We start from the raw sequence: 24,040 nt of genomic DNA on the forward strand, positions 1-24,040 counted from the left end.
CTGCAAAGTACACCGGGCGATGTCTTCCTTCAAGCGCCGATACACTGGCTTCTTGTCTTCCTCGACTTCATCCCCAAATAGAAGAGCAAAAGAGGCAAGATTGCGTTCTTCCACATCGACAAATGTACTCCTCCACGAGATCGGAGACTGTTATGTCACCCTCCGCCTGCGATTGTACACCCGCAGCAATATTGCCACCTATTGCGGCAAAGGGCCTACAGCTGCGCAGGTGCGACTGTAGCGTGAGCCAGTGCTTGCCCTCCGTACTGCCCCGCCAACCCTTATTCTTCGCAGAAAGGTCCCGGTTTATTGCTTCCACATGAGGGTAGTGCAGGTAAGCGAGTGCCCAGCACCTGTGTTGGTGGAGGTAGGATTTTGGGAGATACCATCTCCATTTATTGAAGAGGGAGTGGAGGGCGGATGGGTCAAAGGTCCAGCCCTTACTGAGGGACGTGATGGCGACGTCTTCGTCGGGAATAAGGTGAACCTGCGACGGAAAAGACCGTATCCAGCGAGTGTGCTGCCGAGTTGATTCCTCAAATAGCCGCAGGAGGACCTTGTGCAAGTATTCTCCGCGGTGTTGTTCAGGAAGGTAGTCGAAGGCGGTTTCCAGGAAGCATCGGAACAGAGGGCGGTCGGATAGGGGGCTACGTCCGCGAGAGGTCTCTCACTTTTTTCGGCGGCAAGCCAGTCGGCCTCCGGTATGGCTTCTCGTTCGCTCGGGCCAGGAGCGGCGTTCGCCATGGACGGCATTGCAGTAAATACCGAAGCGAAGTCTGCCGCGCGGCCGAACAGTCGCAGAACTGCCATGACAAACTCGCTACGGACATCAACGTGGTAGTTTGAATCGAAGGTATTTTGAAGTATGCCAAGACATGTGGATATATCGATAGAGGTTGCGTCGGCGAGGAGCTGGGCGAGCATTTTGACTGTCGTGATCTTGACGTAGGGCTGAGTCTTCGTCGATGGATCATGACAATCAGACAGTCCGGGCTGAGGTTTGCCGGCGTTGCAGACGAAGTCGGCAAACGTGTTGAACAATCTGAGCGGCGTGGTGCGGCAAGAGTCACGCCCCCTGCTTCAATAGTTTCATTTGCCGATGGTACGAGGATGCGTCTGGAAAAGACTTGAGGGCTTGAAGCACAACATCAATAGCCAGCTGCGGCTGGTCTGTCTTCTGCAGAAGCTTGATCAAGCTCATTGTGACCGATAAGATGGTGGAATAGCTCGGTTGCTTTTTCTCCGAACTCTCTGTGAGCATCTTAGCGACGAGACGACAACATCACAGAGCAGTTGCGCGGGAACGAACTTCACGCATTCCTCAAGAGATTTTGCCGCATCATGGATGGCATCCCTTTTTGCAACGGCAGTCAGAAGCTCGTCCGCAAGGAAAATGGCCGGGTATCGAGGCGAGGAGACATTTTGCGGCCAGGGACGGCGTAGGATTCGCGTCGTCTGCGGGTTGAGAGTATCGAGGTATAGAAGCGCAGAAAGCACGACTGCTTCACGCTCTGGCGTAGGCATAGAGCGTTCGGTGTGATACCAAACCCACAATGGACTCTCCTCAGGCTGAATCTTGCTCTTGATAGTTCGATTTGCGGCATACATGCGACATATGAGGATCGTCCGTTCAACCTTCCGCTCTTCTGGCTCAGTTTCTGTGCTTGGCGTGTTCTCAGAAGCATGGACAGAGCGAGGATCCCATTCAACCACATGATATAAATCGAAACACTGTTCAAAGTATGTGGTCACCCAAAACTTTCTCGGAGGCACCGGGGGCTGAATCATGTTGAACGCATCTCGTAGGCCGTCTCCACGGGCCAAATCAGCAAGCCAATCCTTGAAAATCTCCAACTGGTCGGAATAGGGGTGCAGGGCAGCAGAGAGTCTTTCCCAGATCTGGTGATTGTTGGATTTGCTCTGCGAGTATATGATTAATTGAGGTGTTGATTTGGGTTGGATGGAGATGAGGCGAGACGTCTTATATCCGGTCTATGTCTTTGTTCGCTCGAGGACAGGATTCGGCAGTGTTCAATAGATCAGTAAGCAAGGTAGGATTTATTGATAATCGAATATGGATAATGAGTTTTGTCTGCGGCCGTTGGCCAGTGGGTTCGAGGCTCGAATGTCTTTGTTCGAAGGATTCGTAGTATCAAAGGAGGGTGCCACAGTCAACATACAAAGGCTTGCCCACTCCTTTCGAGGGACTTGCGCATCAGTTGGAAGCATCCATCTATGTTACTGTCAGTAGCAACCCGCTGTGTGGGAGTGAATAGTTCTTGGTCAATTAAAGCAGCATATCTTAGCATGATCAGAGACACTGCTAGTATTGGCTGCGCTGTACTATAGTATCTCTAGGTACGGATAGGGTTAACTTATCCGTGCCTATCCATCTTAACCATAATAGTAGAGCTCTGCAAGATAACTAACTCTAGAATAAGACAATAGCTTGCTTGCAATCAATCAAGCCAACCCCTCTTTATACCTCTTAATATCCGGCCAGATGGCCTCCCACCTCTCCAAACTTTCCCTCCTCCACACCTCCTCACGGGAATAATACTCCCTAAACTGCGGTACACCATCATCCAACCTCACAAAATCCCTCTTACTCCTCGTGTAGATATGCGCATCCGGCCCCACCCTCCACGCCTCATCCAGCGTTCCCACCCGCACAAACCGACAAATTGGCCCCGCCCCGCCATAGTTCGACCACACCGCTACACGACACTTAGGGCACCGCGCGACATTCTGTCCTTTGCCTGATTCAGATGGCGTGAGGACCATTTCTGGTTCAACTGCCTGGGCTTGGGCTTCATGTGCGACTCGCGGGCCGGCTGGTTTCGCGGGGCTTTCCGCAGACGCGGGGACGGTTGGTTCTGCGGAGGGGAGGAGGGTAACAAGGGTAGACTCGATGAATGCGTTTAGGGCGAATGCGGTGCCGGTCTCGCGTTGGCAGGAGGTGCAGTGGCAGCAGTGGACGATGAGAGGTTGGGTTTCGAGACGGTAGCGGATGAGGCCGCAGGCGCAGCCGCCTTCCATGGGGTATATTGCCATTCTGCTGTTGGGTGGAGGAAGGTAACGAGGGGAACGGTTATGATAAATAAATCTGTAGGAAAGGGAAATTAACCGTATATACATATCTGGATCAATTATGCAGCTGCGGGGGTCTCGTATTTGCTGAGGTAATCAGTCGCAGGTTGATTGTATAGATTTCGTAGAGAAATTGATCAACACGAGGTTGGCTATTGAGGAATGAGGATAGACTAGAACGCTGTATCTCTGCATGACCGTGCCATCAAGCTAGGGTTTGCTGCCTATCGCCATCCTGTATACGAAGGGAGCTGATGCAATATGTCTATGTTCTCAGGCGAGACATGGATCGTAAGCTTTGCATGATTTAAGACTCGCTGATTGAAAGTAAAGACGGAACAGCACGAATAGTTTGATCTATGATGAAGTCTCAAATAACGGACGCGGAAGTAGAACCATCCATCCGTCTGAAGTTGTAGTATTCAAACGCAACTTTGAAGACCATGATACCTTCATCCTTCGTTTATTACGAGCCGGTCTGCATGTATAGGTCCACGTATATATGTGTAGCACCGTCGATAATACTTGTCGCATGCTCCATTTCTATAACCAGTTGCAGACACAATGCCGCCGTCCTCATCCCACACGTCCAATTTTTTATAGATGCAGTTCGATTGCTTCATAGGAACCTTCTCGATCCCGTCACCATAATAGTACGTCCAAGGTGCTGTAGCTTCATGACTCTGGGCATCTAACGTACCCAATTCGATGTAGCCAGTGGTGTGGTTTTTACCGCAGATTAATATTTTCAAACCGGTAGTAACCACGCGCCGTCTGGTATGTTAACTGGCTATATGCCGACCCTATTTACAAGTATGATGCCATGCCGCCGCAAACATCAACAGTTTCGTAATTAGTTCCGAACCCTCTGATTTCGGGAATGATCCGGTAGTAGAAGTTCGCCGCATGCTCTGTTTCTGCAAAGCCAATGAAATCATTCATCTTGTGGCTGGCGTTATCTGCGTAGACAGCCCACGTAGCAGCCGCTGCAAGGGCCATAGACTTTTGATGGGCCTGGGTGAGCTTCGACCTCTCTCTAGTAGTGAACGAGATTTTGAAACCCGGCTTATCGAATCGTTTATGCAGATTGGAGCCCAGAGAAGCATTTGCGTCAGAACTCCCTCCTGGAAAGGGCAGTTGGAGAACGGTCTCGCCGTTGTCATGTGGTTGGCGATGATATCGTGCTTGGGGGAGTTGTCAAGGGTGAAGCCAGCAACCTGGAGACGGTGGACAAGGGAAGGCTCTCCCTGGCGCCTAGTCAGGGTGGCATCATCCGAGTGGAATGAAAGTGGTGCGAGACTGTCGTAGGAGATATCACCGCTGCTAGACAGCATGGTCTCCCACAGGCGCACATAGTCCTGGGAACCATCGACTTGACGTTTGGTCGGCAGACCTTCCGGGATAGCCCCCGAGTAGTGCGCAGCAGCATAATAGACCAAGGTTAGACCGGCTTGGATAATGTACGATAGATCAGCACATCTACTGCCGTCGACATATTCACAGACGGATCGAGCAAGGCCCGAGCCCATTGTGATATAGACGAGCCTAGAACTTCTTAGCTTTCCAGACATCAGAGTTGCGAAAAGGTAGCCTCTGTCTTACGTGATCTTGCTGGTGCCAATAGTCCGAATTGTTCGCCTGACTATCTCACAGAACCTATAGTCCCTCTGCTCCAGAATCGCCAGAGGCTCATCAGCTGGGTTGAGAGACCGGATCTCAAGACTCGTATCTGAAGGAAGCTCAGCGAGATCCACAATGGCAGTGAGTGGGGGGGGGGGGGGGTGGGGTGTGTCTCAGTTACCGTTCGTTGAAGGGGTCGGTTAAGTACCTAGCATGGCCCTATCTGTTCTCATCCTACTATCATCAATTCCGAGGCAGCGACCATTTTGTGAAAATCTGTTTTCTTCCTTTATCCCATTGACCACAATCTAGTATATGGTCAGACTCAATCAGATGGATGCTGATAAACAACCTTCTACATCAATTCCTTACTCTTCCTCCTCAGCAGTCCCTTCACGGCGGATCAGGACTCTTAAGAGCATTGTACAGAACCGATGGAGGTAAGCACAGTCCTATATACAGTGAACTAGGAGATGAGGAGCTGAAATTTTAGTATAATTTTGATCGTGCTGTTCACTACGCTTGTACGATGGGTGTGGAGTTATATGGGGTGGCCTAATGGAGGAGACTTGGCCCTGTCACTTAATACTGCCTTGTTGCTTGTTTATTATGTCATATCACAACATGTTGATGGACCCTAAGGAAATGATGGGTTGTGTCTCAAAAAAATTTTCTTTACCCACTTGGATTATCTACTGCCTAATCCGTACAATCTATGTCTTGCCCTCTAACTATATAAGGAGACATTTAGGATATCACTGCTCGTGCTGCTGTTATTATTAGACCTGGTTGGCTGAGGTGAGTACTGCATGGCAGGCCAAAGGGCGCGGGGGAAAGGGTTGCTTAAATATAATAAAGGTTAAGGACGATAGGAGTTAAGCTTCTCTAGCTGTTTAGAAAAGGGCAGTGAGAGATAGATTTGTGGGTGGTGTGAATATAAGTGGTTCAAAAGTGATGGGAGAGAAGTATGAGGGCGCCATGGTCATTATGGTCTTTATAGAATCGGAGCGAACAAGATGGTCGTGAGGGGAGCCGAAAAATGAGGTATGGTTGAGCGATGGACCAGCCCTCAGGTGGGCGGCAGCATGATGGCTGAACATCAGGGACCAGGAACACAAGCAACAGGGGAAAACCAAACAGCGTTAGGCTGTGGTGTTAAATCCTGCTAGGCATGTGATTATTGCATATAAGCCAAGGACGCCGCGTGTTAGTTGGACTCACAAAATGGCGTCAAGTGTAGCTGTTTTTAGCTGCTGGCTAACTGTTTCATTGTTAAATGTAGTATTTAAGGCTTCTTATAGACCTATACTTTATTAATAAAAGAAAAATATTTCTTAAGAAATAAGTAAGTAATAAGACTGGAGATACTCCGTACTAGCATCTATAACAATAATCTTTATCTTAATTAGTCTAAAAATAGCACTAATAGACTATACTATATTTAACAGTGAAATAGTAAGCCAGCAGCCAAAAATGGCTACACTTAATGCTATTTTGCAAGTCTAACTAACACCCAATGGCCTTAGTGTTACATATAATAATCACACACCTAATAGATTTACCACCACAGCTAATGCTATTTAGTTTTCCCCTATTACTTATATTCCTAGTCCCTGGCATTTAACCATCATGCTACTGCCTGCCTGAGGGCTAGTTTATTACTTCCGGAAACTCAGGATAACGCTGATTTAAAGATTCGGAAGGAAATGTGCCTCCTCTGTGGCACAACTACAAATAGAGAGCGCTTGTGGCCAAAGATCGAATCTGCGCAAGCTAACTCCAGGTTGAGGCCGCGATTGAGGATGAACCAAATACGAATTCCATGAAATTCAATGGGAGCTTATAATAGATGAAGAAACATTAGTGTCTATTGCATGGTATATTAAAGTTTGAGTAGAGGAATTAAAGTGATAAAGACCTCTGTCATAGGCTCACGATTGGCTTGTAGCTGTTGGCTTTTTATCTTTCCTAGATTTCCGTCTTTCAATCACGGTCTATGGTGGATTAATTATCTAGTGGGCTTATTATCTCAGTCTTTATATCACCTAAGGTTTTGTGTCTAATAATTATAATATCTGGAACGGGCATCCTCTGGCTCACAATTAGTAACGTCTTGAGCCTTCTCTACAGATCCGCCTGTGGTTAAGGTTGAGGAGGAGCTGAGGCTTAGAGTCTATATACCTCCAGTGTTGAAGGGATTAGGGCGAGGTGCTACTGGAAAGCCCATATTCTGACAACCCGAGCAGAACGGCGGGGTGCGTAGGCATTGTGATTATGCAAGTTGTACCTCCAAGAGCTGCCGCAGGGTATACTTTTTCCCGTGCTAGAATTTCCCGTGCGGGAGGCTGTAGCGCAGTTATCAAAGCTGAGATTACCAGCTAAGTAACCACTAAACCCAGACCAACCAGTACATGAAAATGCAGAGACCCTCATCTGCTTGGATCTAGAAAGAAGGTCTGTAATCCAGAAAGAGCCAGTTTGACTACTGACAGCTGTTTGTTTCTCAGTTGTAGGTATTTCCCGAAACTAGCCAAAGCGTGGATAGGAAATCTCGCTTCTTTTACTTCGCTTTTGGACTGCGTGTTCCCTGTTCTATTGTTTATCTTCGGCATTTGGCTGCTGCTCTCTCCACCGTTGATATGCAATCGGGCATAGGCTATCATCGAGCCGGCTTCTTGACGCGAACATCAAGAAGGCTTGGTGTCATCATACGACATATTTGTCTCAAAAGCTCATGCAGTGTCCATCCATCCACTCCTGAGGAACGAACCGTTCACCGTTCCTCACTACAATTTAGAGCGATATCCTCCCGAACCTGACCCATGTCTAAATGTTCCAGCCAGCTACTGTACCAGTCCAGAAACTCGACGATAGAGTCAAATCTTGGCTTCTGCCCGTAAACCGTCATGGGGTTATCCACAATTGTGGCATGGGAAACGACCACTCGCCACGCCCAGTCCTTGTGGCTCTGATCAGAGTCTTCCACATCCCGTCGACAGTAAAGATACATGCTGTACCATGTATCGTGCCCGCTCATTTTATGCTTGACACCAATTCCGGTTTGGAAGCCGACTCGCACTTCCAAATCATCATGCGTATAGGCTTCCAGGAAGGCTTCTTTGCAAAGATAATAGCGATGCAGATCTCTTATCAGATCTTCTCGGTCCTTGGAGATATCAGACGTCTCTTCAGAATAAGCTCCAGGCGGTTCAAAAGGGGCCATGCCTGCGTAGCGAAAGTCCGGATCCTCGACCCTACTGGCGTACTTGAGAAAGAGAGCCAAATCATGGCAGGGTGGGACTTCGAAATCGTCGTCCTCTTCATTTCGAAAGGCCACCTCATTACACACAGTTTGAACGGTGTCCAAAAACATCCGGCACCACTCATCTGTCAACAAGTTTGGCGGGCTGACTCCATCCATATGCTGATGGTATAGCGTTCTGACATCAGCTAATCGGGTGACATTTCCCTCCTCCAAAGACTGACGGACAGTTTCTGCTGGAGCGGTCGCCATCCAAGGATCCTTGCACTTGACTCCTAGACCAGGCCAGTAGACGCGCATCTCCTCCAGTTTCTCCTCCTCGGTGGAGAGATTCATTGCTTCAATCTCGTCCATTCGGTCCTGAAGAAATTGCCGATTGGAGGCCTCCATCTTGGTGCGGAATCGTTCCACCGCCAGGCGCATATTTTCGTCCGCATCTCCGGATGGCTGTGCGGTACTCTCCATCCCTAGTGGTAGAGAAGGGCCAAACGTAGGTATCGATGGTAGTAAAGCAGGGTAAGACGATCAAAGGTTCGGCGAGTCAGAATCGGGAATTGGCTTCTCAAAATTCTGAACTGTAATTACGGTAATTTTGGTGATCTATCAGAAATCTACCAGAGATGGTGGGGTTTCCCTAACCGAACTCAATTTAGCGCAATCGGAGTAGGGGCTGGGAAAGAAAGCGTGTGTCTTAAGGGGTACAGTGGGGTGCAAAAAGTATTCGAGACAAAAGGTAAAGTAGGTCAGTTAGGCACAAATATGGGGTTTAGTCTTACCGCAACTGAAACACTAGGCGCTTGGATCGTAGTTTCTTTAGGTTTAGACAAGGACCAAAGTTCTCTGACGCCACGGATTTCAGGGGCCATATATGCCGTTAACCATGGAATTTTCAGCACAAGCCATGTAAATATAGCTCTCAGTACCGCGCACACGTTTAAGAGTCTGATGGTGCCTTTCCTCTATGTAAGATCACCTTTATTCCAAGCTTCTTCTGACTGCTGGTTTTATCCAAAATCCCTAATCTTAAGTTGACTGTTTTAAGAGAGCAACTTTTATTTATTAGATCACAGCCTACAAGAATGTCTTCTGAAGAAAGTATTGCGCCGCATGTTGCCTCTGCTGATGCAGCTATCTGTGTCTCTACCGCTTTAGTCACACCACAAGCGAAGTCGTGTGCGATAACTGGTAGCACAGGTGCTGAGGGACCACCGCCTCTGGCATTCCACCTGGAGATTTGCCAGTAATGACTCTGGAGCTGCAGCCAGGTGTTTCCCCAGTGTTCCTGGTGGCATGGCTGTCGGAGCACTTCCTGTCAGTCCCATAAACCTACCTTGACTGGGATCCGAACCGCAAGAACCAAGATGCCACCGACGCTACACCGATACTGGCAGTGGAAGCTCACTCAAATGGTTATGCTCGGGCCGTTGGGCCAGGAGAAGTCGTTTGCTGTCTGGACGCAAGCTCATCCGTTTACAAGCCGGCAGATGATCGTTCTTCTTGATGGCCCAAGTGATGAGTGCCTAAGTCTGGCTATGCTTGAGAGCAGACCACCAGGAAGAAGGGGCCCTGTATACTTACTTTATTGCCTCACGAGGGTACTATGTCTCGGAACTCCGTGGTATTGGAGCTCAATAGCAATCTTAGACGAAGGTATCACAAAGTGAGCTCCTGTCCATTTCTCGTGTGTAACTGGCAACGGCAAAGGAGCAGCTCAGGCGATGTTCGAATGGCGTTGGAGTTCTGGGCAAGAGATTAAGAACTGAATCAGTTCTCGTTTGGTTTGAAGTCGGTGCGGATGTCTCAGGTCTTGAACAAGAGAGTAATGAATCGAGCGCACTGCATGCATGCGTGGATACACCCAGGGTGGCAGGGTGATTGTCGCCATTGTGGCGCATAATTTGTTGATGAGCATGACCAAGCCATTTCGATCTGCGTTACTGGCCCCTGATATAGAGAAATAGTGATCTGGTCTGGGATTTGTATATCAAATGTCTGACTGGTCGACTGGGTTCTGATTCTAGGGAAGTCCGCAACAGATACAACAATTCCTAGTTGAATTGGACCAAGCATGGACATAAGGAACCTAGACAAGGCCTTTAAGATATCGCACGAGGCTTCTTCCCAATTACTTTGGACCTACTTGAAAATGCATTCGCCGCCACCACTGTACCATCCTCGTCCTCTACATGTGTCCAGGCCCCATTAGTGCATGGGATCAAGCCGGGACGCGGTATATCAGGCATTTTTCTCCAAAAGTCATGAATCCAATCGTGCCTCATGAAAGCCCACAGTCCAGTGATGTCCAGACGTAAAAATCCTTGATAATTTTCATGGTCGGGACTCCTTTTTCCGCCTTCACGAAACCTCCGATCAATAAGAATCACGTAGCCGGCGTCTATTCCAAACAAGAAGCTACCATCCTCGGAAGGTTCCGGGGTATTGAGGATGGACCGGAGGGCTTTATCATCAATCATCAGACAAAACTCCGACCGTGGAGTGCCGTCCTGGTCATGGCAAGTCATCCAATCATCAAACAGGCGCCGGACCTGGTGGACAGAAGCACCCTCAAGAAGCTCTTGATCCTCGATGACTACATTCCTGTAACCCTCACAAATAAGCCGGATGGGTTCTGGATGGCTGAATGTCCGGCGGTATTGGAGGAAACAATGAACACAGGCATCGAGCTTTCGCATCACTTCCTTCCAATCAGCTTCAGAGACAGTCTCATAACAAGTCCGGTAGATGAAATAGCCCCATGGCCACATCAACTCATAATACTCCGCGAAGAACCTCGCCATCATGTCAGCATTCCACCATGGATAGCTCCGAAAGCGGCGGTCCCGCTCTTGCCAGGGCTCGTCCGGGGGAAAGTCTGCAGAGGTCCATGGTTCTGGCCATGACTTATGGTGGAAGAAGTCATTGAATGAGTCAGGCGAGGAGGGCGGGGAAGAGATTTCTCCCATGCTTGTAGATTGGATGAATTGAATGTAAGCCACAGATCCAAGGTAGTTGACGGTGGTAGAGGTTATGTCATGAGATCTCTGGAGTGAGATGTTTGTTGGTGGGGCCTTTTGTCCTAGAGGAAGTCGAAGGCGAAGTTGTCATTCAGCCTCATGCTCTTGGTGCTGCGCCGAATAAGTACGAGAGCGCCTCGCACGGACTCGCACTAAAATCTCACTTTTGTTCAAGGACCTTTAAAAGCTTCCGAACCACCATGGATCCTGGACGGCCAGCCCCAGTTTAAGGAACCACAAAGTACAGTGAGCATGTTTTAAGGCGGCGTCTCCGTCTGTCCGAGTCCTATTTATTCATCAAGCTTCAGACGGAAACATACTCCAGAGAGTCAAGTAGGCGAAACAAACAGGGTAGTGTGATGGGATCGGCTAATCTCTCATGGACGCCGCCAGCATGGGACGAACTCAACTTAACACGCGATTGCGATCTATTCGGTCAATTCTTCTCTGGTATTTCGAGGAACGGTCTCCTTAATGCGCCGCTTGGGATTACCGTGCAGTTTTTCCTCTCTGCTTTTCCTCCACACATCTCCCCTGAACCGACAGTGCCGCAGATTGTAGAACTATGGCAAGCTATCGCGGCGAACTACACAAGTGGAGGAGTCGGTGCTGGGGAAATGTTTAATAGCGTGTATGAAGCTGCGCAAGGGGCTTGCCACGATGCATACTGCGGCGCTGTTGGGTTCCAGGGCAATGCGGATCTTGTAGGGAATGGGGTGAGTCTTCTGTTTCCCGCAGGGGTCGCTTACGGATTCTTGCTAAGCATGATATACTGTCTAAAGGTTATGATTGCCTATTTGATTGAAGCAGCTTTAGTATCACTGTTTCTGGTCGCAATAGGTTTGCACCACCTGAGAAGCCGCCTGTACCAGGAAAGACCTGTTCCGAAGCAAACAGTGGGCTATATCTCTGCAGCAGCCCGAGTCCTTGACGCTTTCCGTGGCAGCATCACAAACTTTTGGAGCAGTGCTGCAGTACTGAGCTTGGCCATGCTGATAGTCTCTCTGCGTATAACGGCACGGGCTACAATCTACGTTGAGAGGGCTGTTCAGGCTTGGAGGAGCGGCTCAGCTGTTAGTGCATATGACACTCAGCTCGCCACCATCGTCTCATGTTTCTCGCTTTTTCCCGTCCTCATACTTGGCCTCCTGATGAAAAATCGTGGCCGCCGCCGGTGGCTAGCGGGCATCGTCCACATCGTCTTGTATGTGCTAGTCCTCGTTCAAATCCGACTGGCCATATCCCGCACTAGTGTTGCATCAAAAATAAAGAGCTCCCTAGGCGCAGCTTGTAATCCAATGACTGTGGATAAGATGTTCCGCAAGTATGGCTCGCCTGTGTTTTATGTACTTATTGCTGTTCCTGTCGGTCTAGCTGTGTTGTTGGCTGCCGCTGCTGTTTTGTTTCGTGTTGGCCGAAGCGAGTCAGAAAACCAGGCAGAACGAACGAAAACCTGGCGCCTGGTTACAAATTTGCTACGCCTGTACGGAGTCTCTCTGATAGCATTTACCTCCCTTGCCTGCTTTGTGCTTATGTGGGCATCGATTGGACTGCTGCTGTCTATGAGAAACCTCATCATAGAGAATGTTGGACACAATGACCCAGCATTAGAATGGACCTTTGGCCAATTCCTGGCATTAGCGACTTGGATTCCCGTTCTCGTGGAGTGGGTGTATATCCTGATATGTAAGTTTATACTCTATATTCTAGGGTACAAGGCACGCTAACGCAAACAATTTAGTCGGTTTACAGAGAGGACTAGAGGGCCATGTCCCAAAGGACTACGTTGTTATGCATACAAGCCATACTGCACAGTCTCCGGCTTCACAAGAACTGATTCAGGACGTGCAACAGCAAACAGAGGCGACAAAATAGTGCATATAGTTTGGTGCCCACTTAAACAAGTATGCTATGTCTCTGTCAGCACGGGAAAGCACCTTCAATCGGAAATTATGGGGGTGGGTGTATCTTGCATAGTATATAGTCCATGGGGCTTGCAAATTGGGCGGCAACTGCAAGCAAGTGAAACGAAACCAGATCGTCTAGAATGCCATTTCCCCATTAAGGGGATTCTAAACGAATTGATACACAACATCATAATTGAGCAGACATCGTAGAGGCCTGAGATATTTTGGGGATTTTAGGTCGATCCTGTTCATATATACATTGGGTCTTTCAAGGATTTACAGGTGACTCAATCGCACTGGGAGTGGGGGAGTTCGACAATAGCGGTTTAACCTTATACAGTTCAATCTCCACAAGGTGCCTCGTGCAGGTCAGGGTTCTTAGGTTCGGTCACCTGCTGAGTATTGAGTCTGGAAGGGAACGTGGCGCGGTGACGGAAGATGGCTGCGGACCAGGCCTTGGACGAGGGTCTATTGGTGAGGATAGGCCTAGAGCGAACGGATATGCAATACGATATGCATAACCATGCACGAGCTATTAGGCGTATAGTTAGTTCCACTTCAATTAGATAGAGAGCAATAAGGGGGAGATTATTTACAAACAGAGTTTGCACACGATTATAAGGGTCGGAACGCAACAGGATAGGCGGACACCTGGAGGCAGGCAGAGATAGAGATGCAGAGGAAGCAGCTAGCCATTGAAGTCTAGCTGAGTAATCTACGGAGGGATGCGGACATGAAGGGCGTTCCAGTATTATTTTGGGCTAAATTGTGGGCTAAATTGTAGGCTGATTTATATAGCAACACGCCGTTTGCTATGTATCTACTGCTTCATGCGTGCTGGCGTCAGACCACTCTTGCTTGCTTCCGACGGAGGAAGCACCCCGCATAGCTATTATGCTACTAGTTAGGCTGTACCAGGTTAAACAGGTTAACGGAGTGTTGATTGATTGGCGAGGGGTTTTGATATTCTAGACACGAGTGCGAGCCGGCCGGCATTAGGCACTGCTAACTGAAAAGCAAATGGGAGGTCTAATATGCTGTTTTCGGTGTTTGAGATAAAGGCTTATATAGAACAAATATACCCTAAATCCAAAGTCAGACGTTCCAACGAATAGAACCGTTCCCAGTGACCTCTCCTGTGGCTGTGCCTGTGAATTCGACCGCGGCGTTCCCACTCACCCTTGCAGAGCCACCGCCGTTGACATAAACATGGGCATTTCCGCTGGCCCAGACCGTGCTATCACCATAGACGACCGTATTGCTATTGCCGGAGAGGATGACATGGCCGCCGCCATGGATCATCACACTCGCGTTACCACTTACCTTTACATAGCCTCCGCAAACCACGGCAGAGTCGTTCCCGTAGATAGACGATTTCTGAGAGGGCTTCTTCCACTTCTCAGGACCTATCTTCTTCTCCCTCTTCTCCTTCTCATGGCCCTTTGTAGGCTCTTTAGGCATTGTGGAGTGTTGCTTCACGACGGCAACCGATGGGTAGATCCGCGCTAGCGTCTCCTTGTCGCCGTTGGAGAGCACAATATTCTCAGGGACTTCCCTCAGCCCGCTTTGCGTGTCTCCCCTCGCGATAGCGTAGTGCATAATCGACTCTGGATCGTACGCCCTGTCCCATCTGGCATTGATGGCGCTATGCGTATCATCGTCGTAGTTGCGGCGCACCACATCCAAATCCCATCGATTCCTGTCCATAAGCTGGCCGTAGTTCCACTTGGCCTTGCACTGCGGGTGCTTATGCTCGTGTACCAGGCCCAATGCGTGCCCGAACTCGTGGAGGACGTCGGCTTGCACCTTGTCCCGAGCGGCGTCCTGCGTCGGCAATCTAGGGTGCATATTGAGCCACATGGTGGGCTGGCCAGGGTAGGCCTCGGCTTGACGTCCGATATAGGCTTTGGAATGGTCTGTGAATAGAATACGAATGTCGGAAGGGCTTGTGTCCCGTTCTGATAGGAACTTGAAGCGGAGGCGCATGGGGATCGAGTTATAATGCGTTCTGACCAAGGATTTGACCGTACTCTGTTCAAATTCGCCCCCGTTCAGGAAACACACGATGAGAACATGTTTGTTAGGCGGCCAGAACCCGGCTGCTGGCCCCGCACCCATCTCTTAGCTGTTTGGAGATGATATCGTCGAGTTCACACGGATAGCGTGTAGTGCTGAGAAGGCGAGCTGAACGGACCCAGCCAAACTTTCTTTGTCAGTGGTAGAAGGCAAAAATGAATACATGCTGAGTTGGTACCTTAACACCTGAATCGCGGGTGGGCAGCAAAACCCCTGATGGGAGAGGGATGTCTTGACTCACAGACTAATATATCAGAACATGCTAAAATTGTACAGACTAGTTTGCATTCAGGACGAATGAGGTTCAAACGGAATCAATTCAGGAGGATATTATGATCGTTTGTTTGAAAACCCTGTGGGAGAGGCCAGGTTGAAATAGCCCTAACGTCAGCTTGTTGATTCAGCGATACTTGGTGGTTATAACACCGGGACCGCAAGTTGTCCCAAGTTTACATAGAAATACCACGGGAATGTGGTCTCGAATGTGACCAATCAGTTATTAGTGGTAAGTAACCAGCCCCCTTATTCTTATAGCATTGATCATTGACGAAACTCGTGAGGGGGTTCGTCGAGTAAGGGGCCGATGAGCTCAATTCGCCCCGTTGAGCAGAGTCATATTGGAGAGAACATGAAAGTAACATGGAGAATCTTCTGTTCCCTCTCAGTGCTTTTTCCCCTGGCATGCGTGGGCCACATGCACCTAAACGGTGCTTTTCGCCCTGAGCAGTGCCACTATTCAGCACACAGTCACCAATCATTGCAGCCAAGAACACTATTTATTGAGCCAGCCTTGGCAATGCAACTAGTTGAGTAGCTATGATACGAAGATTATATCTGTTGCGGAAGTTGGGCGTTGGCTCATGCAGGCCAAAGGCTATGGTACTGTATGTGTTAACAAGGCGCTGTGAAAGCAAGTAACACAAGGCAACCACTAGCATCCCATTTCTGTTCCCGCAAGGACAGATGACACAACAGATAGATGCTTATTGGCTATTTACTAGTGAGCTGAATCTCCAGCCCACGGTGGTGATCAAGCCAGTGCTCTCTGATGGCAGTGTAAGACACTATCAGCCAATGACCTGATTTCCATTAACACCGATTGGGCTTTTTTGGGCGGTGCAATCACATTGAGGTGCTTTTCACAACACAAGTGTATGATTGGTCTAAAAATCTGGTCTACAGTCTCGTGGCTGTGGTTCAGCGAATAAAATATAATTAATAGGTGATAAAGAGTGTGTACTCAAGTCAAGACTTCTTTCTTTACCCTGTGAAAAGCCAACACAACAAAGCCAAGATGTACATACATGCCTTCTGATCCAGACAGGCCCACCAATTTACCTGCGCTGATCTGCACGGAGTTGGTCAAGTGATTCACTGTTACAGATCAGGCTTGTCTACCAAGTTATCGACCCTGCACTAGAGGAATCTACATAAACCTGGCACAAAGCAAAGGATGCACTAAATCAAAGATCGACTTACTATTCACGCGTCCTTGAGAGAAGAAATACGGACTAAGGAACTCATTTAAGGAAACAGAGAATGACTAATTCATAATTATGTCTACTTACGGAGGATCTACTTATACTGGAGAAGGAGGATCCGCTTCTTCTGGAGGATCCACTTCTGGAGGATCTTCTGGAGTTAGTAACTTCCATGACCCTATCCTGCTTATATAACTTGGACTAATTGAAGCCCATTTGCTCGGAATAGGCGAATACCTATGGAGGGGGATATTATGTAAGTGACCGCCATGACCTGTTTGTGTGATCTGCGTGAATTAAAGCTTGTTTACTGGGAATAGCCATCTTCCGGATCTGGAGGGAATACTGGGTCATATATTGATGACTCCACTCTTCTTGTGCCAAATGGAGATGGAGTAAGTTACTCACGACCTGTCATGTTCGGGGCGACCTGGGTTGATTGAAGCGTGCTTGCTGGGTATAGACTGGATCCGACGGATCTACTACTGGACCTGGATACACTTCCGCTACTACTGGAGGAACTTATGGAGGATCCACTTATGGAGGAAATTCTACTACTCGCCAGTAGCAATGACCGGCTGGCCTCTGCGGCAGCTTCTGTCCTCAGTCTTGGTTTTCCAACTGGGTTTCCCAAGATTAAGACAGACAAACGCTTGCATTATATGACCTAAATTTCTTTCTTGATATTCTCTCCTGTCGACCTTCCAGCTGTTAGGCACGACTGGATGGTCGTTGCTATGTTAGAAGAATCCTGGGTTATACCTGCCTGTGCTTCTCTGTCTTCCACAAAACAGTGGCATGGGTGCCTGCCCACGCATTTCCGTAGCCACATAGCCAGAATTAGCTGTGGAGCTCCCAGCAGCTAGGCGATAGAATACGCATATCTCTCATTGCCAGATTTGGCATGAGACAGCTGTTCTAGAACGTAACCATCCTGATGAGGTGTTTCACGTAATCGGATACCTCTTATCTGGCTTTTTCTCTCGATGAAGACCTCACGTGCTTGATTTCCTCTCCAGGGGAATCTCGCAAGATTTCATTCCTCTTGTTGAACATCTTCTGAGCCAATCTTCCCATATCAGATCCCTCCATATGGGGACATGACTAAAACGATGATGGTGACTCGACCCTGCTTGCAACCACTGAACCCAAAATAGACTTGCCACAATGTTCGACCAAGCGCGACTGATCTAGCCATACCGTTAGGCCGGGTCCATGGCTTTAGTTAACTCTTACAGGCAGTGGGCTGATGCGCCAAGTAGGGACTGTTTCGAAATGAGCTTGCTTGTTGAGCATCTCAACACCATTGGGCCCAGTTGATGGCTCGGCGCGAAGCCGGCGCCTTACCTATGCAGCAGCAACACTACCTGCTCAAGCCCTGGAGTTCGAAGAAGATTCTCTAAGTACTCCAGCCAGAATGATCCGATGGGTCCCGAATCAGATTTCTGGACCTGGTCACTTTACGATTAGCAGCGCATACTCTCTTGGAAAATGCCATCATGCAAGTCTGATCCCACCATGGCCAAGTCGTACCGGATTGACAGCCAGTGACTAAAGTCCAACGCTGTTGGACACGTGCTTTTGGTCTTTCTTGGTGTCTTTGGGCTGCTGAGCCTGTTTTTCAATCACTGTATGTTTCATAACATACAGAGCAATCATTATCCACGATGATTTGGTGCTGACAGACCACAGACCAAATTGCAACCCAAGAGGCGTTTCAGCGTACCCCGACAATGCGCAAGGTGACGATGATGTATACGGGAACCATTCGACCTACATGAGACATCCGAACGGGAAAGATATGAATCCTGATACGCCGCTGCATCTGCAGGTTTCCCCTTGGTGATCTTCTGGTTCACTTTCCGGGAACCCCAAAACAGAATTTGACGCGAACCCTGACGCCGTATCTTGGGGTAGCGGAATCGCATAGTAGGCACTGGGAGGTGCCGCTGGAGGAGACGAGGTATATAGAGGAGACGAAAAGCTTCTGGGCGGACTTGCGTTTTGGCTCGTTCGGTCGGATAACCCTCTATTCCTGAACCGATCGGTGTCAGATGCCGCGAAAGATAATTAGTTGTATAGCACTGCGTATACTGTATATATACTCTTGATAGAAGCGTTTACGGCATACTTTTGTACATATATTGAGGATCGCCCATTGGCGGCAAGAATACTACAGCGCTTATGCAAACGCTGAGATTAGCTATTTAGAATAAACAAGCATTTTCCGAAGAACTTACGGGTCTACTAACGTGTCTCGTGGAAAGGCAATCAACCCCCTTGGATAATATCTCTCCAATTTTCTAGCCGTCAGACCCTACCTTGCTATTCCTGGTTTAGGATCAAGTCATCCATAATCATATATGTAGGGAGTACATGTTACTTGCCAGACAAGGAAGTATCATCGCGTCGCCTAAATGCACCCTGAATTAATCGTCATAGAAAAGGGATCAGACATGTTAGTAGCTCCCAGTTTTACAGTATTACACTTCCGGAACAGCCAGACCTCGTCATGCAGAACACTGAAGAACCGAGTGCAATACCAAATTACGAATCGAGACCCCAATCACCTTCCACTGAGCCCATGCACGTACACGGAACGCATACCGCAGGATATGCCGGCGGCCGGCCGTTGCAGGGGTATACACAGACTCACTTACCCTCGTAGAGTCATAAATCACTCAGAGTCAGGCGGCAGACCGATCGGGAGGGACGGCAAGAGACATTCAGACATACCTCTGGTCAGCCAGATCGTAAGGAACTAGAGAGTTGGGGTTACGGTTTGTCATATATGAGGTTGAGAACGTTGATATTCCTGGGTCAATAGTACATAAGAATCTAATTACACTTGTAGTGCAGATCACTCAACAATCACCATCATCTTCTCCCACCACGTATTCCTAGCCCTGGGCGGCTTCTCGGCCGCAATAATCTCCGCCAACCCCGTCTGCATATCCACCTCCTCACTGCGCCACGCCCACGGATCCTCCCGGAAGATCAACCTGTGACCAAGATACAACACCAGGAAAGCCGGAATACCAATATACGCCGTGAAGAAGTCACTCACAGACCACTCGGACGGGAAGAAGACGGTAAACCCATTAATCAGCGCGAGGAAGGTGGCACCAACAAGCCCCACGATCATCCCGTAGGGCTGCAGCTTGGAGGTATACGGCTTCTCGATGCCCTGGACCTTGCAGGCCTTGTCGAACCGGAAGTACACAATGCTGCAGCAGATCCAGGAGATGAAGCCGGAGGTATTGGTGAAGTTGATGAGCCAGTTGAAGACGGTGTTGGAGCCGCTGCCGACGGCGAGGTAGGCCAGCAAGGAGAACAGCGCGGAGACGCCGACGGCCATGTAGGGGACGCCCCAGCGGTTGCAGGCCTTGAAGACGCTGGGGGCGTTGCCGGAGACGGCGAGGGAGTATAGCGAGCGGGAGGACATGTACAAGAAAGAATTGCCGGCGGACCAGGCCGACGTCAGAATGGCGGCGTTGACGATGCTGTCGAGGACGGGGATGCCGGCGTTGTGGATGGCCACGACCCAGGGGGAGGAGGAGGCGTCGCCGTTGCCGGAGGTGATTTGCTTGGCTTTGGAGGAGCAGATGACGCCGATGGCGAGGGCGCCGAAGATGTAGAAGAAGACAAGCCGGTAGATGTAGCGGCGGGCGGCGGTGGGGACGTTGCGGCGGGGGACTCCATCTCGCCGCCGGAGATGATGATCAGTTCTGGGGCGAAGATGAAGGCGATGGCGCTCTTGACGATGCACTGTAGCAGGCCGACGAAGCGGCCAGCGTCACCGTGCACCAAATACTCGTTCATGGGGCCGGGGTCCTTCCAGTAGTGGAAGCCGAGGCGTTGGCGATTGGGCCCGCCGCCCCAGAAGAGGATGAAGGAGAGGATCAGCAGGCCGATCAGAGTGATGATCTTGATGCCGGCGAACCAGAACTCGGTTTCGCCGTAGGCCTTGACCGGCATGAAGTTGAGCAGCACAATGATGACCAGCATGATGGAGATCCACACGGCGATGTGCACGCCGGGGTGCCAGTAATCGATGACCATGGACGCGGCGACAATCTCGTACGGCACCAGAATCCCCAGCGAATACCAGTATAGATACCCCATGGCGAAACCCATGCTGCGCGACACATAGCGGAACCCGTGGTAACTCATGGTCCCTCCATGCACGGGCAGATAGGCGCCAATCTCTGCCATCCCCGTCACCAGCGCATATACCAGGACGGAAATGAAGATGTACCCGAGCAGCAGCGACAGAGGACCACCGATGGCGAGCGCCTGTCCCGATCCGACAAACAGACCCGTTCCGATGGTACCACCCAGCGCCATCAGCTGTACATGCCGGTTTTTCAATCCGCGCTCGGTGATTTTGTAGCGTTCGTCCAGGAGGTCGCGCTCGACCATGGCCTGGATGGTGCCATGCTTGACGTTGGCCTCGGCGTCGTGGTCATGGTAGTGGGCCGCAGCGGCAGTGGGTTTTTCTTCCGCCATTTTTCCTTGATCCTTGCTTTCTTGGTGTACAAGGAAGGGAAGATGGAAAGAAAAGAAACTGACTGGGGGAGGATAGACCGGGGGACGGGGGAGGTTAAGTAGGAATTTTCTGGCGACCCGAGGTCGGTTATCGAGCTATCATGGTAATAAGTCCGTGCAACGGCCTCCCATGAGACACGAGACACGAGATCATCCCGATAGATAAATCTCCCTCTCTCTCTCTCTCTTTTTTTCTTTCGTTCTTTCTCACCGGCTCCCCCGCACCCGGAACGGTGACACGCAGGATTCAAGGACGGCCCGTTATTGGTGCATACAGCTGATAAGGACATGGATGCGGGGAGTGGAAGACAAGTTAATTGGCTGGAAGGAGAAAACACGAGGCATTTAAAGCCACACTAGGCTGGAAGTAGATTAGTGTTTGGCTGTAGGGGGCAATTTATCTTTGTGGCTGATTCCTTGATTAGCGAGCGCACATTAACAGATAATATTAGCTAGGAGAAGAATATCAGATAGAATAGGGGACTGTAGATGGTTCTGCAGTGCATGCAGTTGACGTACAGGACATTGCAGATAATGTAGATCTGTATGTCAATCTGCATAGACCCTATTCAGTAAATAGAAACTACCAGATCATATGATCTGGGGAAAGACCCATCTCCCCAGATTTTACCTAATAGAAACACCATTGTACGGAGCACAGTGGAGAGCATCAGCATCAGCTCTCCACTCACTTGAAATCTAGAAATCATATCATCTTTACAATTTACATGCACACACTCAGCTACTTGACTCTTAACCTTTTGTCAAAGTTTTCCTCTCAGCCATGAACCATGAAATCCAGCTGTCATCAGCCTTGTTCCCTTGAATAAGCCACACGCCGCATCTAACCGGACCGGCACCGGGCCGGAAATCTGTGGCTGCAAGGCTGTCTCATCATTGGGACCGCTTATATTCCTTCAATATGATGCTTATCTTTGGAGAATATGACTAGGCCTTACCGTTATTACCTCATCTGAGATATGCCATCTGATAACATATCGACGTTAGAGAGATCGTGCGATATTACAGCCGTACTGCAGAGTGGTACAGAGTTCAGTGGCTTGTCTGGAATAGTCGCCACAGTTACGGACACAAACTCCGAGGATAACCTTGTCTTAGCAGTGAGGAAATGGCGGTTGAGGTGTGTGGATACTATACGGAGTAGAGGCTGCGATCAATTCCTTGTACGATGAACGGGTACATTACTGGCAATCGACCTATGTAGCCATAGTCATGTCGTCTGCTATGCTCACAAATGTCTCGAATAAGTTATGCTCTAATTCGCTCTGGCCCAATTACTGGGCCAGATCTGATGGATGTGATGTATTATGTAGTTGATAGCAACTCAGGCCAGTAAAAAGGCAAGCACTATCTCCGATACCTATAATACTGGTTCTCTATCGTTGCCTGGGTTGGCTTCGGTAGAATAATGCACCTTCACTCTTGGTGATAACGGCCTCTAAATCTGACATACTAGTCAACGGCGCCCCTAAACCCACCCCTGCTTTGCCTTGATAGCCGCCACATGATCCTTCACAATACACTTGAACTCATCCGTGCCATAATAAATCGTATTGCCATCATTCGGCGACTGTCCCGTGCTCAGGGTATCCCCGTACTGCCAGTACAAATCCCCTGACACCCCGTCGTATTCAACGAGGTCTTCTGCCAGGGCGTCTCGAGCGCGCAGTGGTTGGAGGTAACGCCGTACTCCTCAAACAGACAGGGCTTGCCGGCGGCCTTGCATGCGGCGCCGTGCGATTGCACCCAGCCATTGCCCCATTCGTGGGTGGTCCCCCAGCTGTCCGGGTACAGGTGGAAGGTTCCAAAGTCGATGGTGGGCAGGGCGAGGTTGCGCGTGAAGTTGCTGCCTTCGACGTAGGTGTAGGGGTAGCTGCCGTCGGAGAGGAGGTCGAGGCCGAAGCCCTCTAAGCCTTTGTCAGTGTTTGTCCTTTTGTCCAACGGAGTGTGGAGATGGTTATATGGTAAACGAGAGGAGACAAACCATCGCCAATGCAGACCATATGCCGCTTATCTAACTTCTTGATGTACTCGCTCGTCGACTTGATCCACTCGTACAACACCTCGGTATCACACCCCTTGCACCGAGGCTCATTGGCCAGCTCCCACGCAAACACCGCAGGGGAGTTCGTATACCGCGACACCACAGCCTTGACATACTGCCTATACGCCTTCTGGATGTTCTCGTTGGAGTAAAACGCATTATGGTCCGTCTCGCCATACGCCTTGACATACGCGTTCATCCCGCCATAGTCATCCCAGTTATTCACAAAGTTGATAATGAGCTTGATGCCGCGCTTCTCCGCCGAGTGGACCACATAATCCAGCCTCTGCAGTCCGTCCGCGCCCGTGTTGATGGTTGATTTCCCGTTCGCGTGCAGCTGGTAGTATACTGTCCCCTGGCCGGGGACGGTGTTGACGTCGTTGAAGCCCCAGACGCGCAGGATCTTGAGCCCGGATTCTTTCATGTGGTCGAAGACGAGGTCGACGTCCACGTTGTTGGTCAGGAACCCGATCCAGTACGAGTTGGAGCCGGCGAAGTAGCCTGTTTTGCCGTCGATGGTGAACTGGAGGTCTGATGTGCTGGCGAATTTCTTTGCGCTGAGGGCGGCCAGGGCCGTCTGCCCCATGAGGAGGCTAGCCACGGTGAGGAGGGAGAACTTCATCTTGTGGTTTGTGCTTGTGGTTGATCAGGACATCAGACGCGTGGAGAAGTCAAGTTAAATAGTTGATGGCTAGGCTCAGGGCCAGGCTCTGCGACGGCCCGATTCCCGTCTCCCCGTGTTCGATTCGGCATATTTCTCAAGATTAATTGACTTTGCTAGAAGTTGAATGGAACGGAGCTTTCCAATAGATCATCGTAAGCTGTGTCCGTGATGGATGCGGAATGGTGGACGCCACTCTTGCATGTATGGATTGGTGGACTTTCGGCATTGATAATCCTTCAATCGGCAAGACTAGCTCTTCTCCAGATTATTTATCCATATTAATGGAGTCCATTTGTTTGATGATATGGAGATT

General features: G+C 49.7%; 10 protein-coding genes across 10 annotated transcripts; 1 reads left to right on the forward strand and 9 right to left on the reverse strand.

The window, feature by feature from the left end:
* Nucleotides 1-1,060: 1,060 nt before the first annotated feature.
* On the reverse strand, nucleotides 1,061-1,884 carry P174DRAFT_297129 (uncharacterized protein). The gene has a single exon (XM_024821612.1). The coding sequence runs from the start codon at nucleotides 1,786-1,788 to the stop codon at nucleotides 1,198-1,200; it is 591 nt and encodes a 196-aa protein (XP_024679009.1). The 5' UTR covers nucleotides 1,789-1,884; the 3' UTR covers nucleotides 1,061-1,197.
* Nucleotides 1,885-2,390: 506 nt separating this feature from the next.
* On the reverse strand, nucleotides 2,391-3,084 carry P174DRAFT_445339 (GFA family protein). The gene has a single exon (XM_024828310.1). The coding sequence runs from the start codon at nucleotides 3,052-3,054 to the stop codon at nucleotides 2,464-2,466; it is 591 nt and encodes a 196-aa protein (XP_024679010.1). The 5' UTR covers nucleotides 3,055-3,084; the 3' UTR covers nucleotides 2,391-2,463.
* An 813-nt stretch (nucleotides 3,085-3,897) lies between these two features.
* Nucleotides 3,898-4,619, reverse strand: P174DRAFT_507133 (uncharacterized protein; the record flags this gene model as incomplete). The annotated part of the gene is made up of 2 exons (XM_024831354.1): nucleotides 3,898-4,076; nucleotides 4,121-4,619. 2 exons carry the CDS (start codon nucleotides 4,617-4,619, stop codon nucleotides 3,898-3,900), a joined length of 678 nt encoding a protein of 225 aa, XP_024679011.1.
* A 2,499-nt stretch (nucleotides 4,620-7,118) lies between these two features.
* P174DRAFT_445341 (uncharacterized protein) lies at nucleotides 7,119-7,970 on the reverse strand. Its single transcript, XM_024828311.1, has 2 exons — nucleotides 7,218-7,970; nucleotides 7,119-7,164 (listed from the first exon to the last, which is right to left on the reverse strand). Exon 1 carries the CDS (start codon nucleotides 7,931-7,933, stop codon nucleotides 7,484-7,486), a length of 450 nt encoding a protein of 149 aa, XP_024679012.1. The 5' UTR covers nucleotides 7,934-7,970; the 3' UTR covers nucleotides 7,119-7,164; nucleotides 7,218-7,483.
* A 2-nt stretch (nucleotides 7,971-7,972) lies between these two features.
* On the reverse strand, nucleotides 7,973-8,362 carry P174DRAFT_341499 (uncharacterized protein; the record flags this gene model as incomplete). Its single annotated transcript, XM_024821704.1, has 1 exon — nucleotides 7,973-8,362. A coding segment is annotated over one exon (390 nt), but the record flags the coding sequence as incomplete, so codon positions are not given.
* A 1,706-nt stretch (nucleotides 8,363-10,068) lies between these two features.
* On the reverse strand, nucleotides 10,069-10,773 carry P174DRAFT_463845 (uncharacterized protein; the record flags this gene model as incomplete). The annotated part of the gene is made up of 1 exon (XM_024830325.1): nucleotides 10,069-10,773. The coding sequence occupies one exon, from the start codon at nucleotides 10,771-10,773 to the stop codon at nucleotides 10,069-10,071; it is 705 nt and encodes a 234-aa protein (XP_024679014.1).
* A 428-nt stretch (nucleotides 10,774-11,201) lies between these two features.
* P174DRAFT_507136 (uncharacterized protein) lies at nucleotides 11,202-13,076 on the forward strand. The gene is made up of 3 exons (XM_024831355.1): nucleotides 11,202-11,702; nucleotides 11,769-12,672; nucleotides 12,728-13,076. The coding sequence occupies exons 1-3, from the start codon at nucleotides 11,346-11,348 to the stop codon at nucleotides 12,859-12,861; spliced, it is 1,395 nt and encodes a 464-aa protein (XP_024679015.1). The 5' UTR covers nucleotides 11,202-11,345; the 3' UTR covers nucleotides 12,862-13,076.
* A 912-nt stretch (nucleotides 13,077-13,988) lies between these two features.
* Nucleotides 13,989-15,011, reverse strand: P174DRAFT_434798 (uncharacterized protein; the record flags this gene model as incomplete). Its single annotated transcript, XM_024825895.1, has 1 exon — nucleotides 13,989-15,011. One exon carries the CDS (start codon nucleotides 15,009-15,011, stop codon nucleotides 13,989-13,991), a length of 1,023 nt encoding a protein of 340 aa, XP_024679016.1.
* A 4,235-nt stretch (nucleotides 15,012-19,246) lies between these two features.
* P174DRAFT_445344 (proline permease PrnB) lies at nucleotides 19,247-21,364 on the reverse strand. Its single transcript, XM_024828312.1, has 2 exons — nucleotides 20,220-21,364; nucleotides 19,247-20,178 (listed from the first exon to the last, which is right to left on the reverse strand). Exons 1-2 carry the CDS (start codon nucleotides 20,957-20,959, stop codon nucleotides 19,311-19,313), a joined length of 1,608 nt encoding a protein of 535 aa, XP_024679017.1. The 5' UTR covers nucleotides 20,960-21,364; the 3' UTR covers nucleotides 19,247-19,310.
* Nucleotides 21,365-22,463: 1,099 nt separating this feature from the next.
* Nucleotides 22,464-23,685, reverse strand: P174DRAFT_515520 (glycoside hydrolase 5 family protein; the record flags this gene model as incomplete). Its single annotated transcript, XM_024832194.1, has 3 exons — nucleotides 22,464-22,599; nucleotides 22,641-22,926; nucleotides 23,004-23,685. The coding sequence occupies 3 exons, from the start codon at nucleotides 23,683-23,685 to the stop codon at nucleotides 22,488-22,490; spliced, it is 1,080 nt and encodes a 359-aa protein (XP_024679018.1). The 3' UTR covers nucleotides 22,464-22,487.
* Nucleotides 23,686-24,040: the final 355 nt, after the last annotated feature.

The sequence above is a fragment of the Aspergillus novofumigatus genome (assembly GCF_002847465.1).
Source record: "Aspergillus novofumigatus IBT 16806 chromosome Unknown P174scaffold_8, whole genome shotgun sequence".
NCBI classification, from domain to species: Eukaryota; Fungi; Ascomycota; class Eurotiomycetes; order Eurotiales; family Aspergillaceae; genus Aspergillus; species Aspergillus novofumigatus.

Excerpts from the sequence above, each read along its gene's own strand:
- P174DRAFT_297129 (XM_024821612.1), bottom strand. The coding sequence starts at position 1,788 with ATGATTCAGCCCCCGGTGCCTCCGAGAAAGTTTTGGGTGACCACATAC.
- P174DRAFT_445339 (XM_024828310.1), bottom strand. The coding sequence starts at position 3,054 with ATGGCAATATACCCCATGGAAGGCGGCTGCGCCTGCGGCCTCATCCGC.
- P174DRAFT_445341 (XM_024828311.1), bottom strand. The coding sequence starts at position 7,933 with ATGGCCCCTTTTGAACCGCCTGGAGCTTATTCTGAAGAGACGTCTGAT.
- P174DRAFT_507136 (XM_024831355.1), top strand. The coding sequence starts at position 11,346 with ATGGGATCGGCTAATCTCTCATGGACGCCGCCAGCATGGGACGAACTC. Across the intron at positions 11,703-11,768 it reads CGGATCTTGTAGGGAATGGG|GTTATGATTGCCTATTTGAT; the intron begins GTGAGTCTTCTG and ends TACTGTCTAAAG. Across the intron at positions 12,673-12,727 it reads GTGGGTGTATATCCTGATAT|TCGGTTTACAGAGAGGACTA; the intron begins GTAAGTTTATAC and ends CAAACAATTTAG.
- P174DRAFT_445344 (XM_024828312.1), bottom strand. The coding sequence starts at position 20,959 with ATGGCGGAAGAAAAACCCACTGCCGCTGCGGCCCACTACCATGACCAC. Across the intron at positions 20,179-20,219 it reads CGCTTCGTCGGCCTGCTACA|AACTGATCATCATCTCCGGC; the intron begins GTGCATCGTCAA and ends TCTTCGCCCCAG.